The sequence below is a fragment of the Oryx dammah genome, unplaced genomic scaffold, assembly GCF_014754425.2.
Source record: "Oryx dammah isolate SB20612 unplaced genomic scaffold, SCBI_Odam_1.1 HiC_scaffold_18, whole genome shotgun sequence".
Classification (NCBI taxonomy): Eukaryota; Metazoa; Chordata; class Mammalia; order Artiodactyla; family Bovidae; genus Oryx; species Oryx dammah.
In genome coordinates, this window is record NW_024070202.1 from 105258334 (window position 1) to 105280462 (window position 22129).

The following is a 22129-nucleotide window of genomic DNA, read 5'->3' on the forward strand; positions in this document are numbered from 1 at the left end:
ACACGAGAAATTTGGGCTCTCAGCTCTCTCTTCTAACTACTAAATTAGAACTCACATTTAAATTAAGTTCCTTTGGAATTTTTATGCACACCAAATTTTGAGACATACTGTCCCAGAGCAGTGATTCTCAAACATGATTACACTTTGGAAACACCCTGGGAAATTCAACAAACTATAGCTGCCTGCTTCTGTCTCCAGAGATTCTGTTTTAATGAGGTGGAATGTGGCCCAGGTTGAGAACTACTGTTCTCAAGTCTAGAAGCCCAGCTCAAGTTCTAATGTTTACTCTTGTAAAGACTAGAAGACCAGATATCTTAAATGGATCTCCATCTAGTTGCAAATTAAATGGTGTCTGATTTATATACGACAGAGGATGAGATGGTTGGATGGCATCACCGACTCAATGGGCATGAGTTTGGGTAAACTCCAGGAGTTGGTGATGGACAGGAAGTCCTGGCATGCTGCAGTCCATGGGGTTGCAAAGAGTTGGACACGACTGAGCGACTGAACTGAACTGAACTGAACTGATTTATATTAGGACTTGATGGAGTTTTTGCAGGTGGGGTTAGGTCAAACCTCTTTGAGTCAAGGTCAAGCCTGTTTGAGGGGAGAGCTGCTTTTTAAAAAAAATTATTGGAGTATAGTTGATTTACAATGTTGTGTTAGTTTCTGGTGTACAAAAAAGTGATTCAATTACACATATACATATATTCATTCTTTTCTTACATAGATTATCACAAAATATTGAGTAGATTCCCTGTAGATCTTTTTTGGTTATCTATCTTATAGATAGTAATGTGTGTATGTTCATCCCAAGCTCCTGATTTATCCCTCTCCACCCTGCCAAGTTTCCCCTTCGGTAACCGTAAGTTTGTTTTTGATACCTATAGAGAAGAGCTTTTACGAACTACAGTTTCAAAACTCCTGTTCTTCTACATCTTAACACATCATAAGCTCTCACAGCTGACTCATTAGTATAAGAAAATACTAATTCATTTGATTAACATCAACCAGATATAGACCTTGTATTAGAAATCTGTGTCTTCTTTGACCACAGGTTCTTTTGTCCATTTCTCGCATGATTAATACTGATTTCCTAAGCTATTTCTGGCCACGTGGGGCTTATTTGTAAACTTTTTATTTTAAATTGTCTTTCTGCAGGATGGAACTAACTTGTATGGTGCGCAGACATTCTTCCTATGCCTTGAAGATGCTAGTGGATTATCCTTTGGAGTGTTTCTGCTGAACAGCAATGCCATGGGTAAAAGACTAAAGGAATCTTCATGAAAACTGCACAGGAATGACGTTCAGTCCCTTCTGACAGCATCATGATAAAGGAATGGCGCCCTTTAGGGTTTCATATGTCCTCTGATTGGATCATCCCTATTTCATTACTTGTTGACCCATGGTGGCCATGAGTTGAGTGTCCTCTCCTAGCTTATGATTTTCTTCAGTCTGTTTGCCTCTGTCGGAAAATTTTCTATTTTTGAGTTAAAACAGCTAACCTTTCCTATAAGCTATTCTGAGGCAGTTTCTACCAATTTATCTTTCTCCTTCCTCAGACATCCATCCAGTACAGGGGTTAATATCAGCTTTGGTAAAAAACAGGTAATTCTTCTAGTGTGTGCATGCTCTGTGTCCGACTCTTTGTGGCCCCATAAACTGTAGCCCACCAGGCTTATTCATCCATGGGATTTTCCAGGCAAGAATATCGGAGTGGGTTGCCATTGCCTACCCCAGGGTGTCTTCCCACCTCGTGGATCAAACCTGCAGGTCTTGCATGTCCTGCATTGGCAGGTGAATTCTTTAACGTTGAACCACCTGGGAAGTCCAGTTGTTCTAATAGCTGAGCCTAACCAAGGAGATACAACTGAGCAGTGAATGTTGCATTGAGACACCAAGGGTAGTAAGGTAAAGTGGGGTGAGTGTTGAAGGCCATGCAGAATATTTTCAGACAGTTTAAGATCTCATGGTGATATCATAGGATTCCAGAAAGTAGCTCACTCCCTTATCTTTGAAGGTTTTAGACCAGATCAATGATTCTTAACTATTTTTCTACTTGCACCACCACATACAACCCCAGGGCAATGATTCAGTCACTGTAGGGGAAGAGCACTTGTGTCAGAATCCCAGAGTTGATGATCAGCATAGGATATTGATCCCCACCGTCTTCTCAACTGAGACTCAGTAGACTAGATCAGGGCCACTCAAAGGGTGGTTCGTGGAAGGTTCACAGACTGTTTCAGGTCTACAGTAAGACAAATATAGAAACTGAAAGTAAACATTGCTATAGCATCCAAGTGCATGCATGAACATTTTTTCTCGTGTTTCATTTTTGTGTTATTTTACAAAAGCAGTTTGCAAAGAATCAGAAATTTGAAAAATTAGGCTCTGATTTTTTTTTTACCAGATTGTTTGAGAATAACTCGAGTGATACAAGATGATTCTAAGATACTTAATTGAATCTTAGATGATTCCAAGCTACCTGATAGTCAAAGAATAGAATGAGGTAATGCAAATGCAGTTTCCGGTGGCTGAAAGGTGGCTTAGTGTATCTAGGGTCCTGTGACCTTTCCCTCTAAGCCTGGCCAGACTGATTTTTAAAAATTTATTCCTTTTTAATTGGAGGATAATTGCTTTACAATGTTGTGTTGGTTTCTGCCATCCATCAACGTGAATCAGCCATAGGTGTACATGTCCCCACCCCCTTGAACCTCTCTCCCACCGCCCACTCCATCCCTCCCCTCTAAGTAGCCACAGAGCACCAGGTTGAGCTCCCTGCATCGTACAGCAAATTCCCACTAGCTCTCTGTTCCACCTGTGGTAATGTATTCATTTCAATGCTACTCTGTTCGTCCACCTCTCCTCCCACTGTGTCTGTGAGTCTGTTCTTTCTGTCTGCATTTCCATTGCTCCGCTGCACACAGGTTCATCAGTACCATCCTTCTAGATTCCACATATATGCATTAATATATGACATTTGCTTTTCCTCTTTCGGACTTACTTCATTATGTATAATAGGCTATAGGTTCACCCACCTCATTAGAACTGACTCAAATACATTCCTTTTTATGGCTGGTAATATTCCAATGGAATATTACTGAGATGGTTGGATGGGATCACCGATTAAATGGACATGAACTTGGGCAAACTCCAGGAGATGGTGAGAGAGAGGGAAGCCTGGTGTGCTACCGTCCAGGGGGTCATGAAGAGTCAAACATGACTTGGCGACTGAACAACAGCAACAGCAACAACAATACGTACCACAACTTCTTTGTCCATTCATCTGTCAGTCGACATCCAGGTTGCGTCCCTGTTCTAGCTATTGCAGATAGTGCTGCAGTGAGCATTGGGGTACACGTGTCTTTTTCAGTTACGATTTCCTCAGGGCATATGCTCAGCAGTGGGACTGTTGGCTCATATGGTAGTTTTATTCCTAGATTTTGAAGGAATCTTCATACTATTCTCCATAGTGGCTGATCAACTTACATTCCCACCAACAGTGTAGGAGGGTTCCCCTTTCTCTACATCCTCTCCAGCATTTATTGTTTGTATATTTTTTGATGATGGCCATTCTGACCAGTGTGAGCTGATTCCTCATTGTAGTTTTGATCTGCACTTCTCTGAAAATGAGTGACATTGAACATCTTTTCTTGTGTTTACTAGCCATCTGTATGTCTTCTTTGCAGGAACATCTTTTTAGGTCTTCTGCCCACTTTTTGACTGGAATTTTTGTTTTCCTGGTATTGAGCTGCATGAGCTGCTTGTGTATTTTGGAAATTAATCTTTTGTTAGTTGTTTCATTTACTATTATTTTCTCCCATTCTAAGCATTGTCTTTTCACCTTGTTTATAGTTTCCTCTGCTGTGTAAAAGCTTTTAAGTTTAATTAGATCTCATTTGTTTATTTTTGTGTTTATTTCCATTATCCTAGGACATGGGTCATAGAGGATCTTGCTGTGATTTATGTCCAGGAGTGTACTGCCTATATTTTCTTCTAAGAGCTTTATAGTTTATGGCCTTACATTTAAGCCTTTAATCCATTTTGAATTTATTTTTGTGTATGGTGTTACGAGGTATTCTAGTTTCATTATCCCTAGTGCAAATCAAGGCGATGGGGAGACTTCATCTTTGAGAATTGCAATGGGGGCTTAGAGAGATTTTGAATTTATAATATCATCTCTGACATTGTTTTAGTTTGGCTCTTGCTTGGTGTGAGATCTGCTGAGGCTATGACCTCTGTGAGTCTAGCTGGGTCGTATTCCTGTAGTTATGATGGGTAATGGGATTGGAAGAGCAAGTTCTGTAGTTGTGAATGTCTGAGGAGAAAAATTTTTTCTCTGTCCTCTTAAGTTAGGTATTTGGGGGCCTGTGAATCAATCTGACAAAAGACAGGTTAGTAAGAGAAAAGACCGAGTTTATTTACATGAGTGACATACCTATGCACAAGAGTGCTCAATAAGTAGCTCAAAGGGTTGGTTAGAATCTGGGTTAGAATTTACATACCATCGTATGGGTTTCCCTGTTGGCTCAGATGGTAAAGAATCTGCCTGCAATGTAGGAGGCCTGGGTTTGGTCCCTGGGTTGGGAGGATCCCCTGGAAAAGGGAATGGCTACCCACTCTAGCATTCTTGCCTGAAGAATTCCATGGACACAGGAGCCTAGCAGCCTATAGTCCATGGGGTTGCAATGAGTCAGACATGACTGAGCAACTAACAGTACCATCTTAATAAGGTAGAGGAAGAGAGTTACTCAGGATGAAACAAATGACTCCCTGAAGGGGTGAGAGGGCATTTAATGTGACAACAAATGACTTTTTGGAAAGATTACAGAGTCCTTAGGAGAATAGTGGGCTTCCCTGGTGGCTCAGAGGTTAAAGCATCTTCCTGGAATGTGGGAGACCCAGGTTCGATCCCTGGGTCGGGAAGATCCCCTGGAGAAGGAAATGGCAACCCACTCCAGTACTCTTGCCTGGAGAATCCCATGGAGGGAGGAGCCTGGTAGGCTACCGTCCATGAGGTCGCTAAGAGTCAGACACGACTGAGAGACTTCACTTTCACTTTAGGAGAACAGTGCGAGTTGGATATTCTTGTGGCCATGTCTGTTTGGGTGTGCTGCCAATTTATTGTCTCAGAGAACATTAGTTTTGCTCTAGGGTAGGGGGTTTATGACAACTAAGTTCTTTTCTTCAGTTCAGTTCAGTTCAGCTGCTCAGTTGTGTCCGACTCTTTGCGACCCCATGAATCGCAGCATACCAGGCCTCCCTGTCCATCACCAACTCCCAGAATTCACTCAAATTCAGGTCCATCGAGTTGGTGATGCCATCCAGCCATCTCATCCTCTGTCGTCCCCTTCTCCTCCTGCCCCCAATCCCTCCCAGCATCAGAGTCTTTTCCAATGAGTCAACTCTTCACATGAGGTGGCCAAAGTATTGGAGTTTCAGCTTTAGCATCATTTAGAAGTTTTTAATTTTAAAGATTTTGTTGATGTAGACACTTTTTAAAGTCTTTATTGGATTTGTTGGAGAAGGCAATGGCACCCCACTCCAGTACTCTTGCCTGGAAAATCCCCTGGACAAAGGAGCCTGGAAGGCTGCAGTCCATGGGGTTGCTGAGGGTCAGACACGACTGAGCGACTCAACTTTCACTTTTCACTTTCATGCATTGGAGAAGGAAAAGGCAACCCACTCCAGTGTTCTTGCCTGGAGAATCCCAGGGATGGGGGAGCCTGGTGGGCTGCTGTCTCTGGGGTCGCACAGAGTCAGACACGACTGAAGTGACTTAGCAGCAGCATTGGATTTGTTACAAACTGTTTCTGTTTTATGTTTTGGTTTTTTGGCTGTGAGGCACACGGGATCTTAGCTTCCTGATCAGGGATCAGACTTAAACCCTGTACACTGGAAGCCAAAGTCTTAACTACTGGACCACTATGGAAGTCTGACAGCAGAGTGCTTATGAGAGGCTTTGTGTTTAGGTTGATAAGGGATTTCAGAAACTCAAACCTCTTCAACTTATAATCATTCTTATGCCACGATGGTTGTTTTTACATGAAATCCTGATACAACACTGAAAATACTCCCGTCACCAGTATGAAAATCTGCTACAGAACAAATGTTTTGATGGCTCTCATGCTGTGAGAGTGGACTTTGACCATCAGAGTTTGTCCCTTTTTATACAAAAACGAGGTATTAGGATCACTTCATTAGTGTTCAGATGATTGGGGATCTTCTGGTCTAAAACTTTGTAATTATTACTCTAGAACAAATTCTAATGTTTATTTGCTTCATTTTTAATCTTCAAGAGGTTTTTCTCCAGCCCACCCCAGCTATCACTTACCGCACCATCGGGGGCATTCTCGACTTTTACGTGTTCTTGGGGAATACTCCAGAGCAAGTTGTTCAAGAATACCTAGAGGTAAATTTATGATATCATGATTATGGTTAAGGAAATCTTAAATAACACAAAGAAAATGAAATTTAATATGTGTGACTTATAAACATTTGCTGTTAATATTATAAGTAACTGCTGCAAATGTGCTACTGCAATTTGACCCTACCCTCCATGATTTATAAAGGGGCTGGAAAAATAGACTAGCACCTAACGTAAAGGAGATGGTGTGCTGGGAAGTGGGTATACTTTGTGCCTCCAAACTAATGCTCAGAGTAAAATTTTTTAAAGGCAGAGTATTTCCTAACTTTCATTTTACATCATTCTTTCAGCTCATTGGACGGCCAGCCCTACCCTCATACTGGGCGCTTGGGTTTCATCTCAGTCGTTATGACTATGGAACCCTAGAGAACATGAAAGAAGTCGTGGAGAGAAACCGCGCTGCGCAGCTGCCTTATGTAAGTAAGATTTAAAAAAATGCTCCAGAAACAAAAGAATTGGGGAATAAGAACATCTGTTTATATTTTCTCCTCCTGAGTTTTTTTTTTAATATATAACAAAAATATTTTTACATATTCAGAATGCCAGACTTTTTTGTTGGGCCAACCATTCCTTTAAAGTAACTGGTTCTTTATAGCAGGTAATAGTTCTTAGAGACTACAATTATGGGGTTGGGAGACAATCTGTTTCTTTCTCTATTTTTCTTACCACATGTTTTGATAGTAAAATTTCCTTATGCTTACTGTATTGATTACATTTCACATAATGCATTTGTTATTTGACTTCTCAAAACATTTATTTTCCTAGCTTAAGTGAGCAAAAGGATATAGTACATGCATGTAATAACATATTTTTATGTTTTAAATGACTGCACTTGAATGTGTCTATTATAGAATGAATAGTGAGGTTTTGCAAGAGATGCAAAGCGAAAAGCCCAAAGTTCTCTGGAATAATCCTCTTCTCTCCTCTACCCCATGCCCTTGGAGCCAGACAGTAAGGTCCTATAGCAAGAGTCAATTTCATTCTGGGCTCCACTGTTTTCGTAAGAGTAAGATTAGGAAAGAATAAAAGTCAAAGAAGGCTCAAAGTAGAAGAGAAGCAACAAAACAAAATGGGGACAGTCAAATGAGGGAGAGGAGGTGGGAGACACAGCCCCTTCCCTTCTTTGTTGTGGATGACATAGCATTTAGGTAATGGATGTGCTTTGACAGCCTTAGTGATTTTTTTTGTGATTGTCGTGGTTTGTTTGTTAGATTGGACTTTAATGCTAGAGGGCCAGACAACAAGGCAGAGTGATGCAGCTAATCTGATTCCAGGGATGGGCCCATAAATTGTGGACCTTGTGTATTCTTTCAGGATGTTCAGCATGCTGATATTGATTACATGGATGCAAGAAAGGACTTCACTTATGATCCAGTAGCTTTCAAGGGCTTCCCTGAGTTTGTTAAAGAATTACACAATAACGGACAGAAACTGGTCATCATTGTGGTATGGGCAGTATACCCCCACATCAGGTCCTTGCTCTTCTTTGTCATTGAAGCCCCCTCTCCCCACCTCATCCCCAATTTCCAATCTCCTTTCAGTGCCTCTGGCTTAAAGCTAGGTTCCTCACTGTATTTTTGTCCTTCTTAGGATCCTGCCATCTCCAACAACTCTTCCCTAAGTAATCCCTATGGCCCGTATGACAGGGGTTCAGATATGAAGATATGGGTGAACACTTCAGATGGAGTGACTCCACTCATTGGGGAGGTAACTTAATGGGGAAGCTAGGAGCTGGTAGGGGGGCTGTGGCTGTGTTATATCTGTGTGAGTGTGTGTGTGTATAATTGTTTAGTTTTACATTTTCAGTTGTCATATTTGCTGGGGATCGACTTGCCCTTGTGCTTTCATCTCCAAATACCTACCAGCCATCTGAGCTCTTACATTCCCTTCATAGCAAAATCCCTTTGAACAATAGGTATAGATACTGAATATTTCCCTCCTCACTCCCCATCTGCTCTTTAGCTGACCGCAGTCTGCTTTTTTCCCCATCCCTCCTCTGACAAATGGCACCAGTTATTTTCAAATTGGCAAATCCAGTGGAACTGTTTCTTTCCTTTTCTTACTCAATTTTTTTGTTATCTGACAAGTTTGACTAGTTCTTTCTCAAATTTCTATTTGTCCTTGTCTTCCATCAAATTATTATCTGCTCCTTCACTTCTAATATCTCTGCTGACCAGAGTGCATAGTGTCGGACAGGAAGTGGATAGGAAGACAATAGAGAAGAGTGCCTGATGGTTGGAACATACAACTTGTGATGCATCAGTTGAAACGACACAGTACTCTTCCTCATTTGCTTCCCCTGTGCTCAGTCAGTAAAGAATCCACCTGCAATGCAGGAGACCCAGATTTGATCCCTGGGTCAGGAAGACCCTTTGGAGAAGGATCTGGCAACCCATTCCAGTATTCTTGTCTGGGAAATCCCATGGACAGAGGAGCCTGGTGGGCTACAGTCCATGGGATCGCAAGGGTCGGACTGGACTTAGTCACTAAACCACCACCATTCCCTCATTTATCATTCCTGGGATTGGGAGTTGAACGTTAACAATGATTTAATCATTAAAAAGAATAACTTCTTTTCTTCAAGTGTCAGTTGACAACTCCTATTTATCCTAAGTATTTCAAGTGCTTCACATCTGTAACTGAAAATGACCTATGTCTGGGCAGCTCTGTTGCCATAATCATATTAGGAATTTCTTTGTAAAGTACTCTACTCTATTTTACTCTGTACTCATTTAACTTTCTCTGATTAATTATTGTCTTCTCTTCCTGAAGGTCTGGCCTGGAAAAACTGTGTTTCCTGATTACACCAACCCTAAATGTACTGCTTGGTGGACAAATGAATTTGAGCTTTTCCACAGTCAAGTAGAGTTTGATGGAATCTGGATTGTGAGTTCTCAACATTTTTTCTCTTTCCCTAAAATTAATTTTTATTGAAGTATATTTGCTTTACAGTGTTGTGTTAGTTGCTATTGTACAGCAAAGTGAATCAGCTCTGCGTATACATACATCCCTTCATTTTTGTATTTCCTCCCCATTTAGAGCTCTGAGTAAATTTCCCTCAGCTATACAGTAGGTTCTCAATTATTATCTAGAGTCCTTAACATTCTGTTGAGTAGGCAGCTAACAATCAGACTCTATGTCACTGAATCATGGAGCACAGAGTCAAGAGGAAAGGAAAGTAAGAGTGGCATTGATTCCAAGTACTCCCTCTCTTACTATTCAAATAATCTTACCAAGACATGTAGCTTAGACTCAAAAGCAGATTGTTAGAATGGAAGTAAACTCAGGAAGCAGCTCTATCCAAGTCTGTGTGCGCTCAGTGGCTCAGCCGTGTCCGACTCTGTGCAGCCCTATGGACTGTAGTCCGCCAGGCTCCTCTGTCCATTGGGTTCTCCAGGCGAGAATATTGGAGTGGATCGCCATGCCCTCCTCCAGGGGATCTTCCTGACCCAGGGACTGAACCTGGGTCTCCTGCATTGCAGGCAGATTCTTTACCATCTGAGCCGCCAGGGAAGATGTTGTCATTGTCACAAGGTACCTGAATGGTTCAATGGCCAGTCCAGACAAGTTGGATACACTGGCCAGAGCCAGAGTACTCAGGTGTGGACAGAACCGTGGCTACAGAAAGGACAAATGTCTCACAGACGAATAGCGAATGAAAACCAATGCAAAGCAGGAGGTGTTCAACACAATTTAGGGAGCGCTAGCATTGAAATTCTTTCTATTTATAAAGGCAAGGTAGAAAATGTAAACAGAAGAGCTAAACAGATGAGAAGAGCAAAAATGATATCAACCAAGGGCATGTACCATCAGTATTTCCGTGTTCATCTTTACAGACCTCTCACTTGCACAGCTGTGGGTACCTGCTTATGCATTCACTCTCTCTGCATATGTTCATACATGAAATGCATATATATAGTGTGTATTCATAGCTATATTTGCATATCTAGAGGATGTATCAATATAAGTTGATTTATATGGGATCATATAAATTGAAATATGATTCACCTAATATTGGATTGGCCAAAAATTTCATTCAGGTTTTTATGTAAGATGTTATGGAAAGACCCAAATGAACCTTTGGCCAACCCAATATTTTGAGAAATATTTCAGTTTAAATGATTGAAGACATATATCATTTTGAAGGGATTTTAACAACCTTCGCCATAAAGCCTTCAATAGGTAGGGCAGACAGGGCAGGAACATCTGTTTCTCTCTTTAACCTAAGGACCTCTTTAGAAAAGAAATATGTAGAATTATTTCTCTGAGTCCTTAAAAAAAAAAGACGCCATCTGTACAACATATGAGGAAATGTTACTCTTTCTTAATAGTTTTTGCTCTTTGTCTTCTAGGATATGAATGAAGTCGCCAACTTCGTGGATGGCTCAGTTTCAGGATGTTCCACGAGCAATCTAAATTATCCCCCATTCACTCCCAGTAAGCGTTGATTAGTCTGATTAAAGTGGCAACACGTATCTCATACTTTAAATTCATAAGGATAGATATGAATAACCTGCTGAGGACTTTTGTACATAAATTGCATAGAGGAAGGAAAACGTGGGTGTCATTTTTCTTTATAGAAAACCAGAGAAGAAAATCAAAACACTCTGCTTTCTTAGATGAGGCATAAATTCAAAAGGGGTAACCTAGTCCTTCTGCTTACATCTGAGCTGTTTCTAGGGGAAAGTCCGGAGAAGATGTGGGACAGAAACCAGAGGCTAGTAGTTAGTTCATTTTGCTCTCAAGTGTGGACCCAGACAGGTCAGGGCTTACCAGAGAGAGACCAGATAACTAGGTTTGGTCTTCAGATGAAATCAAGTTTGGTCAAGTCAAGAGAGTGAAGAAGAGATTTGGATGAGAGGATGAGAGGAAGCCAGAACCCATGGCTTGGGAGGACAAAGTCAATGTCAGTGAATACAATGCTAGAGAGATCTGATTGAACTTTGACCAATAGAATTTCCCAGGGTGTGGCCCTAGGAGCACAGCATTTGTTGTATTTTGAAGAAAACTAGAGGCTCACAGAGAAATAGTATCTTGATTAAGGAAGGAATAAGCTGCTAGAATTATAGCATCTTTTGAAGACTTCCAATCTAAGATCATGGCATCCAGTCCCATCACTTCATGGCAAATAGATGGGGAAATAGTGGCTGACTTTATTTTTCTGGGCTCCAAAATCACTGCAGATGGTGATTGCAACCACGAAATTAAAAGATGCTTACTCCTTGGAAGGAAAGTTATGACCAGCCTAGACAGCATATTAAAAAGCAGAGACATTACTCTGTCAACAAAGGTCTGTCTAGTCAAGGCTATGGTGGTCATGTATGGATGTGAGATCTGGACTATAAAGAAAGCTGAGTGCCAAAGAATTGATGCTTTTGAACTGTGGTGTTGGAGAAGACCCTTGAGAGTCCCTTGGACTCCAAGGAGATCCAACCAGTCCATTCTAAAGGAGATCAGTCCTGGGTGTTCATTGGTAGGACTGACGCTGAAGCTGAAACTCCAATACTTTGGCCACCTGATGTGATGAACTGACTCATTGGAAAAGACCCTGATGCTGGGAAAGATTGAGGGCAGGAGGAGAAGGGGATGACAGAGGATGAGATGGCTGGATGGCATCACCGACTCAATGGACATGGGTTTGGGTGAACTCCGGGAGTTGGTGATGGACAGGGAGACCTGGCATGCTGCGGTTCATGGGGTTGCAGAGTCGGACATGACTGAGTGATTGAACTGAACTGAATCTGACAAGAAAATAAGAAATTGGAACAAATGGGTCAAGATTAAACAGTGAGGGAATTAGATGGGAGGCTTCATTCTTTTGGTGATGGAAATTACTGATATTTTAGTAAGGGAAATATGGCAGTCAAATGGTTTTGGAAATAGTGATCTGGCATTATGTGTGCTTCTAATATGAATTAGAAAGTCAATAGATCAGAGGTCAATAAGCCATTAAGGATATGATTGCAATAGTTAAGATCCAAAGTAATTTGGATCTGAACCAGAGTGGTGTGAAGGGAGCAGAGAAGATTGGATGAATGAAAGACAGGTTGGTCGATCATCCTTTATAGTATCTGGTCAACAGAGAGAAGGGATAGAAATTTATTTTTAATAAATATTTTTGTTCTTGGACCACTCAGCTAAGTCTGCAGACTTCAGATTTAACTTCAAACCTAACTGGACCCACTTACTTCTAAGTGCTTGCTTCTGGTCACCTGAGCACCCAGGTGGGAGGATGTGTGTGGGTGTCAAGTCAGCACAATTGTTTTGCATAACAGAGAAACTACTGCAGGTGTATATAGCTCTCTGATTGTGCGGATGATATATGTGCACTTCCAGGATGGCCACAAAGTTGCCTGCTCAGGGAGCCGCCTTGTCTGGAGATAGTCGAGAAACGGGGAATGTGTAGCTCAGGCTCTCATTGACCGAACCCTCTTTCGTCGCAGAAATCCTGGATGGGTACCTGTTCAGCAAGAGCATCTGCATGGACGCAGTGCAGCACTGGGGGCGGCAGTACGACGTCCACAATCTGTACGGCTACTCCATGGCCATCGCCACTGCAGAGTACGGCCATTATCGCTGTGGGCTCGATACGTGGTCAGAGTGACTTAATACATGACCAGATTCTTAGTCTTGTCAGATTCCAGGTGCTACTATGTTATTTTTTAGAACTTGGCAAGATAAGTAAGGCTGTTATTTTTGAACGAATGAAGAAAATCCTGGGCACGTAGAGAAGAAAGTGCAAGTGCAAGTGCAAATCATTTAGTCGTGTCTGACTCTTTGCGACCCCAGGGACTATACAGTCCATGAAATTCTCCAGGCCAGAATACCGCATTGGGTAGCCTTTCCCTTCTTCAGGGGCTCTTCCCAACCCAGGGATCGAACCCAGGTCTCCTGCATTGCAGGTGGATTCTTTACCAGCTGAGCCATAAGGGAAACCCAAGAACACTAGAGTGGGTAGCCTATCCCTTCTCCAGCAGATCTTCCTTACCCAGGAATTGAACTGGGGTCTCCTGCATTGTAGACAGATTCTTTACCAACTGAGCTATCAGGGAAACCCAAAGGGAAGAAGGAAGCTAATAAAAATTTACGGAATGTATATAGTGAAAGAAAGAGTGAATACACGCATGAATAGAAAGTTGGAAGAAAGAAAGAGAAGTAACCTGACCAAGGTCAAACAGCTAATAAATTGTAAGAGCAAAATTTGGACTCATTTCTGCATGAGTCCAAGGTTTCATGTATTTTCCTCTCTACCATACTCTATAGACTGGTGTACAGAGGGTTAAGTAACTTACAGACTTCATGTGCTTTGGGATTTTAGGTACCAGCTCAGTATCCTTGTACTGAAATTTGATTTTATGGAGTTAATGATGTACACAAAATGCCTAAAATAAAATATAAACATACCCAATGGGGCAGTCTGCTCCCAATAGCAAATCTAGCCCTACAGGAGAGAACTAGAAGAAAAGAATAGGGTATTAACTTGAGAGCTTCAATATCATCACATTAACCTCTGGGCTAAGACTCACTAAGGTCACACACTGACTCCCTCTCTCCCTTTCTAGAACTGTCAAGACTGTGTTCCCCAACAAGAGAAGCCTCATTTTAACCCGTTCTACATTTGCGGGTTCTGGCAAGTTTGCAGCCCACTGGTTGGGAGACAATGCAGCCAGCTGGAACGACCTCCGATGGTCCATCCCTGGCATGCTGGAGTTCAACATTTTTGGTATCCCAATGGTGAGTCCACATGACAGTCCCAAGAATGCCTCATTCTAGATGGTTTCCAAATAATATATCCTCCCTCCTCTGCCCTCCGCAGCCCAGGATTAAGTGTCTGGTGAACATTGCTTTATCTACATTGGTATGACACTGATACCACGACATTCTTTCCTGTACTGCCTTATAAAAATAGAACCTTGATACCACCTTGAAGTGGTATCATTGGAACATTTTTTAAAAAATTAAAGTACAACCTACATGTGAAAAAGTGCACATATCTATAAGGTTACAGATGATTATTTTCACAAACGAAACACATCTGTGTATTTTGCACCCAAATGAGGAAGCACAATACTATCAGCATCCTAGAGATGGCTATGGGATCTTTTAGTTAAATTTGACATATCTATTTATTGAGCTCTTACTCTGAGCAAAGTATTGAGCTAGGTGTACATGAAGAGAAACATAAATATAGTAATGGAAACACCTTCCTTTCCTCCCCACCCCCAAGTCTATACACAAGCACACACACAAAACTATGGCAAGCTAGGGTAAAAGTGCCAACAGGAACATATAATTAAAATGTTAAAAGAAATCCTGAGAAAGGGAATTTTCAACTCTAATAAGATTACAAGAAACAAGGGGAGTCACGGGAAGAAGTCAATAGTGACTTCATATAGAAGATGGCACTTGAGTTTAACCTTAAAAGTGGGTATGTTTATCAGACTACTGGTTAGGGGAGATCATTTTAAGACTGAGAAATAAACTTGAACAAGACCAGCAAGAGGGAACATTTGATGTATCTGTAAGGATGGGTATGTAGGACTGGAATGACAAATAATGCTGGAAAGGTGAGTTGCAGCCAGTTACCATGAGCTACCAGGAGGACGAGTGGCAGGATATCCTGGAAATTTTTGAAGAGATGAATGACCTGATCAGATTTAGCCATTGGAAAATTAATTGTGCCAGTGCTGTGGTTAAAGTGATAACATCAGCAGTATTTCTAGTTACTGTTCACCAAAAAGCTATTGTATGTCACAGGTTTTACTTGTATCATCTCATTTACTAAAACCCTAGAGTGCCCACTTTAATAAAATGAGGAACCTGAGGCACAGAGGGTTGAGTAACTCATTTGAAGTCACCTGGCAGTAAGGAGTGGACACGGGACACAGCCCAATTCCATCACACGGCATTCGCCTTCTCAGGGAGAGGTCAGCCAAGGTGGGTTGGCAGGTCTCCGGTGGAAAGCAAAGCCCAGGAGCAGGGGCAGCAATGGAAGCGAGGTCCACATGCTGTCACTGTCTGTGTGTCCTTCCAGGTGGGTGCTGACATATGTGGCTTTATACTGGATACTTCTGAAGAGCTCTGCAGACGGTGGATGCAGCTGGGAGCATTCTATCCATTTTCCAGGAATCACAATGGCCAAGGCTACAAGGCAAGTCAGTCTCCCAGGAGATATGATCAAAATAGACTTGGCATTCAGTAGGACTGGATCTACCTGCATCCTCGCCTGGAAATCTGTTGAGCCATCTTCCTCCTGGTGCTTCACGTAGGCTAACTGGGACCACCGTTTGCAATTGACCAGAACTCCTGATGTGCCGTTAAAATGCTCTGTTGCTGTGGCCTCTGCTTTTCTGCTGCAGCAGTCAAAGAAACGGCGAGTCTGTGAAGGTTTTCAATCAAACCTCTAGACCTCTGTGTTACTCATTTTGAATAAAAATAAGGAAATCCTTCAAATAGTTAAATAGCAGTCTACTGAGAGAGAGCTTCCCCAATGACTCAGCAGTAAAGAATCCACCTGCCAGTGCAGGAAACATAGAGGACTCTGGTCCGATCCCTGGGCCAGGAAGATCCCCTGGAGGAGTAAATGGCAATCCACTCCAGTATTCTTGCCTGGAAAAAATCCCATGGACAGAGGAGCCATGGGGTTGCAGAGCCACACACGACTGAGCAACTAAGCAAGCATGCACTGCCGGGAGAGCACCCCTAGGACGAACGAGGGGGAGGCATCATAGGGTGAAGAGCACCCATTTACCGGGTGAAATGAACTCCCTTTTCTCAACCCTATTGCTCAGAAGCAAAGTTGCAAGGTAGCTCCGGGTCTGGCAGGAATAAAACTCTTAATTGTGATGAACGGAGTCTGATTTCTGCAGATCCTTCTGAGGCAGGAGGTAGATGGGCTCCAGGCTAGACATTTATCACTAGCCTCCTGTTTACATTTTCTGAGGAAGGAGGCGAGTGGACTCCAGGCTAGGTATTTACAACCTAAGCTAGGTATTTACAGGCTAGGTATTTACAGCCTCCCATTTGCACTTTGAGATAGAAAAAAAAAAAAAAACAAGAACAGGGTAAATAGTCAGACGGGGCACTTTTTAACTGTCATGGCAGGAACAGAGAGGAGTCAAACCCTGCTTGAGTAAAAGATCAAGGTCATTTCCCCTCCCTGGGGCAAGGAAACACTGCATATGTGCAGGAAGGCTCTGTGGGGATCAAAAAGGAGGGGGTACCACCCCCAAATAGGTGATGCTAAGGCCCCCACAGGACTGGACTTTTCCCCATCTTGGGAAAGAGTTGCACATGCATGTTGGGGAGGGTCCTAGGGCAGGTCAGAAGTGGAAAAAGAAACTAGATAGTTGGCCAAAGGTAAAGACCCAGAAGAACTGCCCCATATAAATGACTTAACCACTTCTTCCCTGAGCCCCTCGTCAATCCGGGGGGTGGTGAGGGAATGCCCACACCCTTTGTATCCAGGTATGCCTCTCTGCCTTGCTTCTGTCTTAACTAAACAGACTGTTTCTCTGTGTGCACTCACACTTGTGCTGTCTCTAATAATAAACTTTGCACCTGCTTTTACAGTTTGCCTCCTTGAAACATTCTTGCTTTCAAACAGAGGCAAGAGCCTGGGAAAATTTGCTTCTCACCTCTAACGCTTGCTGGTTAGAGTGGCTAGGATTCCTGGTTTTCATTCAGGTCACCCAGGTTCAATTCCTGAGTGGGGAACTCAGTGCTCACTGCTGCTTCTCTGAGATCAAAACCAGATGACAACTACCACCTCTTGTTTCTTCCCAGGCCCAGGATCCAGCCTCCTTTGGCACCGACTCACTGTTGTTGAATTCCTCCAGGCACTACCTGACCGTCCGCTATACCCTTCTGCCCTATCTCTACACCCTCTTCTACCGTGCTCACAGCCGCGGGGACACCGTGGCCAGGCCCCTTCTGCATGAGTAAGTTCATCTAATCCACAGGAATCGTATCAATATAACTGGGTGAAACTGACTGTATCATCAAATGGAAGCGGGAAAATTAAAACAGTCCAGTTAATCAGATATATTTTTTCAACTTGACTAATCATTTGGCATTTGCAATTCTATGACTGCCTATATATCAATGCTATTTTAAGTATATTTAAGTGTTATAGCCTTATCCCTTTGGGAACGAGAAGTGTTCTAAAAGTCATGGGAGTTGGGGTCTTTGTTCTCCCAACTAACTCCATACCTTAGACAAATCATTTGAGTTCTTTCATCCTTAGCTTCTTTGAAAGTGAAAGTCGCTCAGTCATGTCCCAGTCTTTGTGACCCCATGGACCATACAGTCCATGGAATTCTCCAGGCCAGAATACTGGAGTGGGTAGCCTTTCCCTTCTCCAGGGGATCTTCCCAACCCAGGGATGGAACTCAGGTCTCCCACATTGTGGGTAGATTCTTTACCAGCTGAGCACAAGGGAAGCAAGTGTCCCCTACCTCTGGTATCTAATGCCTGATGATCTGAATTGGAGCTGATGTAATAATGATAGAAATAAAGTGCACAACAAATGTAACATGTTTGAATCATCCTGAAACCAGCACTCCTTCCTCCCAAGTCCATGGAAAAACTGTCTTCCATATAACTGGTCCCTGGTGCCAAAAAGGTTGGGGATCATTGATTTAAAGGCTTTGCTATCTTGGAGCTGATGGTCGCTTTTATAATGCACCCTGTTTGGGCTCTAGGAATGAGCCTGTCATTTACACACTGATAAGAATACTACTATGCAGGATTTCCAGAAATCAGAATTTTTATCTTCACCCAATGATTATCTAATTTGACTCTAATAAAGAGCACTTTTAAGAAACTCTCCTTAAAACTGGTCACTTTGTATGAACTAATGCCTTAACAGATTAGCCAGCAGGTATCTCTGGGGTCTTCAGGCAATCCTGTTTTGGGGCTGGAAGCAGCTGTGAAGAAATACAGGCTGGATAGAGATTTGTACTAGGAGAGGGTGTGTCCTTGCTTCCGAGATGATGCTGTGGGGCCCTCTAGTGGCTGCAGAATGAGTAGCTCTGTGGTGGGGTTGGCATTCTCCTGAGTGGCCCCAGAAGGATCAGGAGAAGGAAGCCGTGTTTAGAAACTGAGGACTGAGATGATGCTAGGAAGCTTATGTGGAGCTAGCCGGCTTGAGACAGAGGCTGTGGTTTAGGTGGGGACCCTGCCTCAACTGGCCTTCCCAGGTAGCTCAGTGCGTAAGGAATCTGCCTGCAGCACAGGAGATGTGGGAGATTTGGGTTCATTTCCTGGTTCAGGAAGATCCCCTGGAGGAGGGCATGGCAACCCACTCCCGTGTTTTTGCCTGGAGAATCATGTGGACAGAAGAGCCTGGCAGGCTACAGTCCATAGGATGGCAAAGAGTTGGACATGACTGAAGCGACCCACAAAAATAGAGATATTAGGTTGAACTAGTGTTTGCTGTTAATTAGATCAAAGCCTCAGTTTGGACATAGAATTCAACCAGTTTTATTGATTGGCTTGTACGTGATTCATTCTAACAGTTTTGAGCACAGATGTTCTGAAAGCCAAATACCTGGATATTGGAGGATATACTTGCTGGTAATCAATGGGGACATCTTTGAGGTCTATATTGGTCACATCACATAAAAAAATAGAATCTAGATCTCATTTATTTAAATTAACAGATAATTTTACACTCTAAAAATAAAGAGACTTTTTTCTTGTCAAAATCAAAACACAGTTAATTCCCTTATGTTTCTGACATTTTAGGCTTCAGGTATTATATTATTATAATATATATTATGACATATATTTATTCTTGTGGGTAAGGTTTTGCTATCTCCTAGAATTATCTATTAAAATGCAGGTATCCTAAAATAGAAAAGAGTAAAGTTTTTAATTGTTTTCCTTTTTTTTTTTTTTTTGGAGGGAGGGTGATCAGATCCAATTCTTTTTGGATAGTCAGCTGAAGTTTCAAAAATATCTTGATGTTTTATTTTTGAAGGGAGATGTGGCAAATAGAATTATAGCCTGGAACCTGCTCAGCACAAGTACTGAAATAGGAATTTCTGTCCAAATTAGGGGAAGCATAGGAGGGTAGAGAGGCTGGGAAATTAGGTCTGCCTGCAGGAGTGCGGGGAGGGCTAGGGATTGAATAGGGGTCACAGAATAGTTGGGAGAATTTGCCCCAGGCAGGGAGCCTGCAGGTTTTAGACAGGCTTGGAGGAGAGCCGCCAGAAAGCACTGGCCCAAATCTCAGGGAAGATTTCTCCGTGTCTAGGTTCTACCAGGACAGCAACACCTGGGACGTGCACCAGCAGTTTTTATGGGGGCCCGGCCTCCTCATCACTCCAGTCCTGGATGAGGCAAGTGTTCCTACAGAGAAACAATGGCGATTTCTGCTTTTGTTTCGGTTAACTCCAAACTCCTCTCTTCTTGCAACCATGTATCTTCTTCCCATTCCCAAACCATTTCCGACGTGCCTGGCTGGGGCAGCCTTAAAGGCAGCGTGCTGGAGCTTGGGGAAGATGGGTACACATTTTTGTCTCTAGGGGTCTTTTGTCCTTGACCAAGTTTCCAATCAGTGTAGAAGCGTCTACGGGTGACTCTGGAATCAAGAATGGTCCTGTGCATTGTCAGATTCACCCAGCAGATCATAACTTGCTCCGTGATGGAGAGACAGGGTGGAGCAGAGCCTTAGCACTCATTCTAAGGTCAGGCTGGCCTTGGTGTTGGTTGTCACCTCTGCCACTTGGCACCAGTGATATCTGGGGGAAATGACGTGCTAGTTCCTCAGCTGTGAGGTGAGATAACAATAGCCCGTATCACTGGGGACTCTTGGGAAGGTTAAATGTGGTATACAGTGTAAACCTGGAACTTATTTTATCACAACATGCATTTCAGTATTATTCTTCTTCTTCCTAATGGGATTCCACCTGGGGTTTTTCTTTGAGTTGCCAAGTTATCACCTCTATTAGAAGAAAAGCACGAGTTGATAACAGAGAACAGAAAGGCCATGTATGCATTCTCAGTACATGTTTAAGACTTTCCCTAGGGAATGCTAAGAAATCCATTTTTTTTCTCCTTCAGAGGCTGGGCCATGAAGGACAAGATTTTGTTTTAATTTCAGGGTGCAGAGAAAGTGACCGCATACATGCCTGATGCTGTCTGGTATGACTATGAGACTGTGAGTAGCTTTGACTTTTCTCCACTCTTCAAGCTGCATAGACAGGATACTTCTAGGCAGAGAGAAACATCTATCTGTGTACTGAGGAATGTTTTCGTTGTGCTTCCAGTAGTAATTTCACAGCTGAGTCAATAAAGTGAGCCTAGGTCACTTGACATCAGTCATGATGAAATGTGAAAAAGATACTTCCATGTACTTTATTCAACAATAAAATATAGACGGAAGTAGAAGGTCTCATGGGCAAATACTGGGGCCGGTAGACAATTTGAGCCTGGTTTTGAGTCAGATTCTTATTTAGTATGCTCAATTCCCACAATGTTTGTCAAATAGCCTCAGCAAGACTTTGTGTTCCCCTAAGCCCTCAGCTGATTCCAGAACCTGTTGTTCTTAAATTCTTTCCCTTTTCTTGTTTGATTGCCTGGCTAGACAGCAATTCAGCTAGGTGGGAGAAGGACACAGCTGTAGGTAAGTCAGCATGTGGTTAAGGGGTGATGTGTGCATGCCGACATGTTTGAGTTGTCTGTGTGCCTCAGGGGGGCCAAGAGAGATGGAGGAAGCAAAAAGTGGAGCTGGAACTTCCTGGAGACAAAATTGGACTTCACCTGCGAGGAGGCTACATCTTCCCCACGCAGCAGCCAGCCACGACCACGGTGGCCAGGTACAGTGCGGCCGGGGGTTTCCTTAGAAGAGGGGGAGGCTGACAAACCTGGTCGTTTCTGTTCCCATCTGGTGTCTGCGTAGAAGAGGCTGATGCATTGCATGGACTCTGGGCAGGAAGGGCGTGTGTGCGTGTGCGTGCATGTGCGTGTGCGTGTGTGCGTGTGCGCGTGCATGCGTGTGTGTGCATGTGTGTGTGTGTGAGGTCATCAAACTCTGTCCCTAGATTTCCCTAGGCCTCTTCTGGAGAAGCTGTGATTTAGAGCTGCATCCAGATGGATTTTCAAAGACCTGAATCTCTGTCCTTCCTTAACCCTTCTGACTGTCTCCTCGAAACAATGACATCTGCGGTGGTGAACCTTGCTAGTTTTCCTAGGACCATTTCAGTGTTAGCCCTGAAAGTCTCATATTTTGGGGAACGTCTCAATTCCGGGTAAAGGAGGTCTATTGATCTCCCCAGCTGCCTTAATTGGACCATCATTCCACTGTGCTATGCTCCTGACACCCCATTTCTAGGGAGTTGGGTCCATTTCCACTCCCCTATAATTTCAGTTTCCTGTTCCTTTCTTCCCATAAGCCATTTCTTGTGATGCAAAACAGTGTTCAAAAATTATTTCCTGTGCAGTTCAAATCTCCTCATGTCACTACTTTCTCCTTGATGATTTTGATTCTCGAATTATACATTCCATCTGATACTAAAGAGACTCATATTCATATTCATGTCTCTAAATTGTTAGCTTGTTAGCTTTTAATAGACAGGGAATTTTTTGGAGGTTAGGAATCCTTTTCTTTTGAACATTCCTTCCTACCAAAATTTTTCAAATTTTGACTTTGTAATATTGATGGAAAATATTTATACACCCAGTACCACCTGCTTTCTT

General features: G+C 42.7%; 1 protein-coding gene across 1 annotated transcript in view; it reads left to right on the forward strand.

The window, feature by feature from the left end:
• The window catches only part of MGAM (maltase-glucoamylase), an 85440-nt gene that overhangs the window by 21825 nt on the left and 41486 nt on the right, over nucleotides 1-22129 (forward strand). Inside the window, exons 7-20 of the mRNA XM_040259902.1 lie at nucleotides 1162-1261; nucleotides 6300-6412; nucleotides 6718-6843; nucleotides 7742-7873; nucleotides 8018-8134; nucleotides 9200-9313; nucleotides 10780-10864; nucleotides 12871-12988; nucleotides 13990-14161; nucleotides 15462-15578; nucleotides 17213-17367; nucleotides 19686-19770; nucleotides 20535-20591; nucleotides 21125-21249. Of these exons, the coding sequence (XP_040115836.1) occupies nucleotides 1162-1261; nucleotides 6300-6412; nucleotides 6718-6843; nucleotides 7742-7873; nucleotides 8018-8134; nucleotides 9200-9313; nucleotides 10780-10864; nucleotides 12871-12988; nucleotides 13990-14161; nucleotides 15462-15578; nucleotides 17213-17367; nucleotides 19686-19770; nucleotides 20535-20591; nucleotides 21125-21249 (1616 nt within the window). The remainder of the gene's footprint in view (nucleotides 1-1161; nucleotides 1262-6299; nucleotides 6413-6717; nucleotides 6844-7741; nucleotides 7874-8017; nucleotides 8135-9199; nucleotides 9314-10779; nucleotides 10865-12870; nucleotides 12989-13989; nucleotides 14162-15461; nucleotides 15579-17212; nucleotides 17368-19685; nucleotides 19771-20534; nucleotides 20592-21124; nucleotides 21250-22129) is intronic.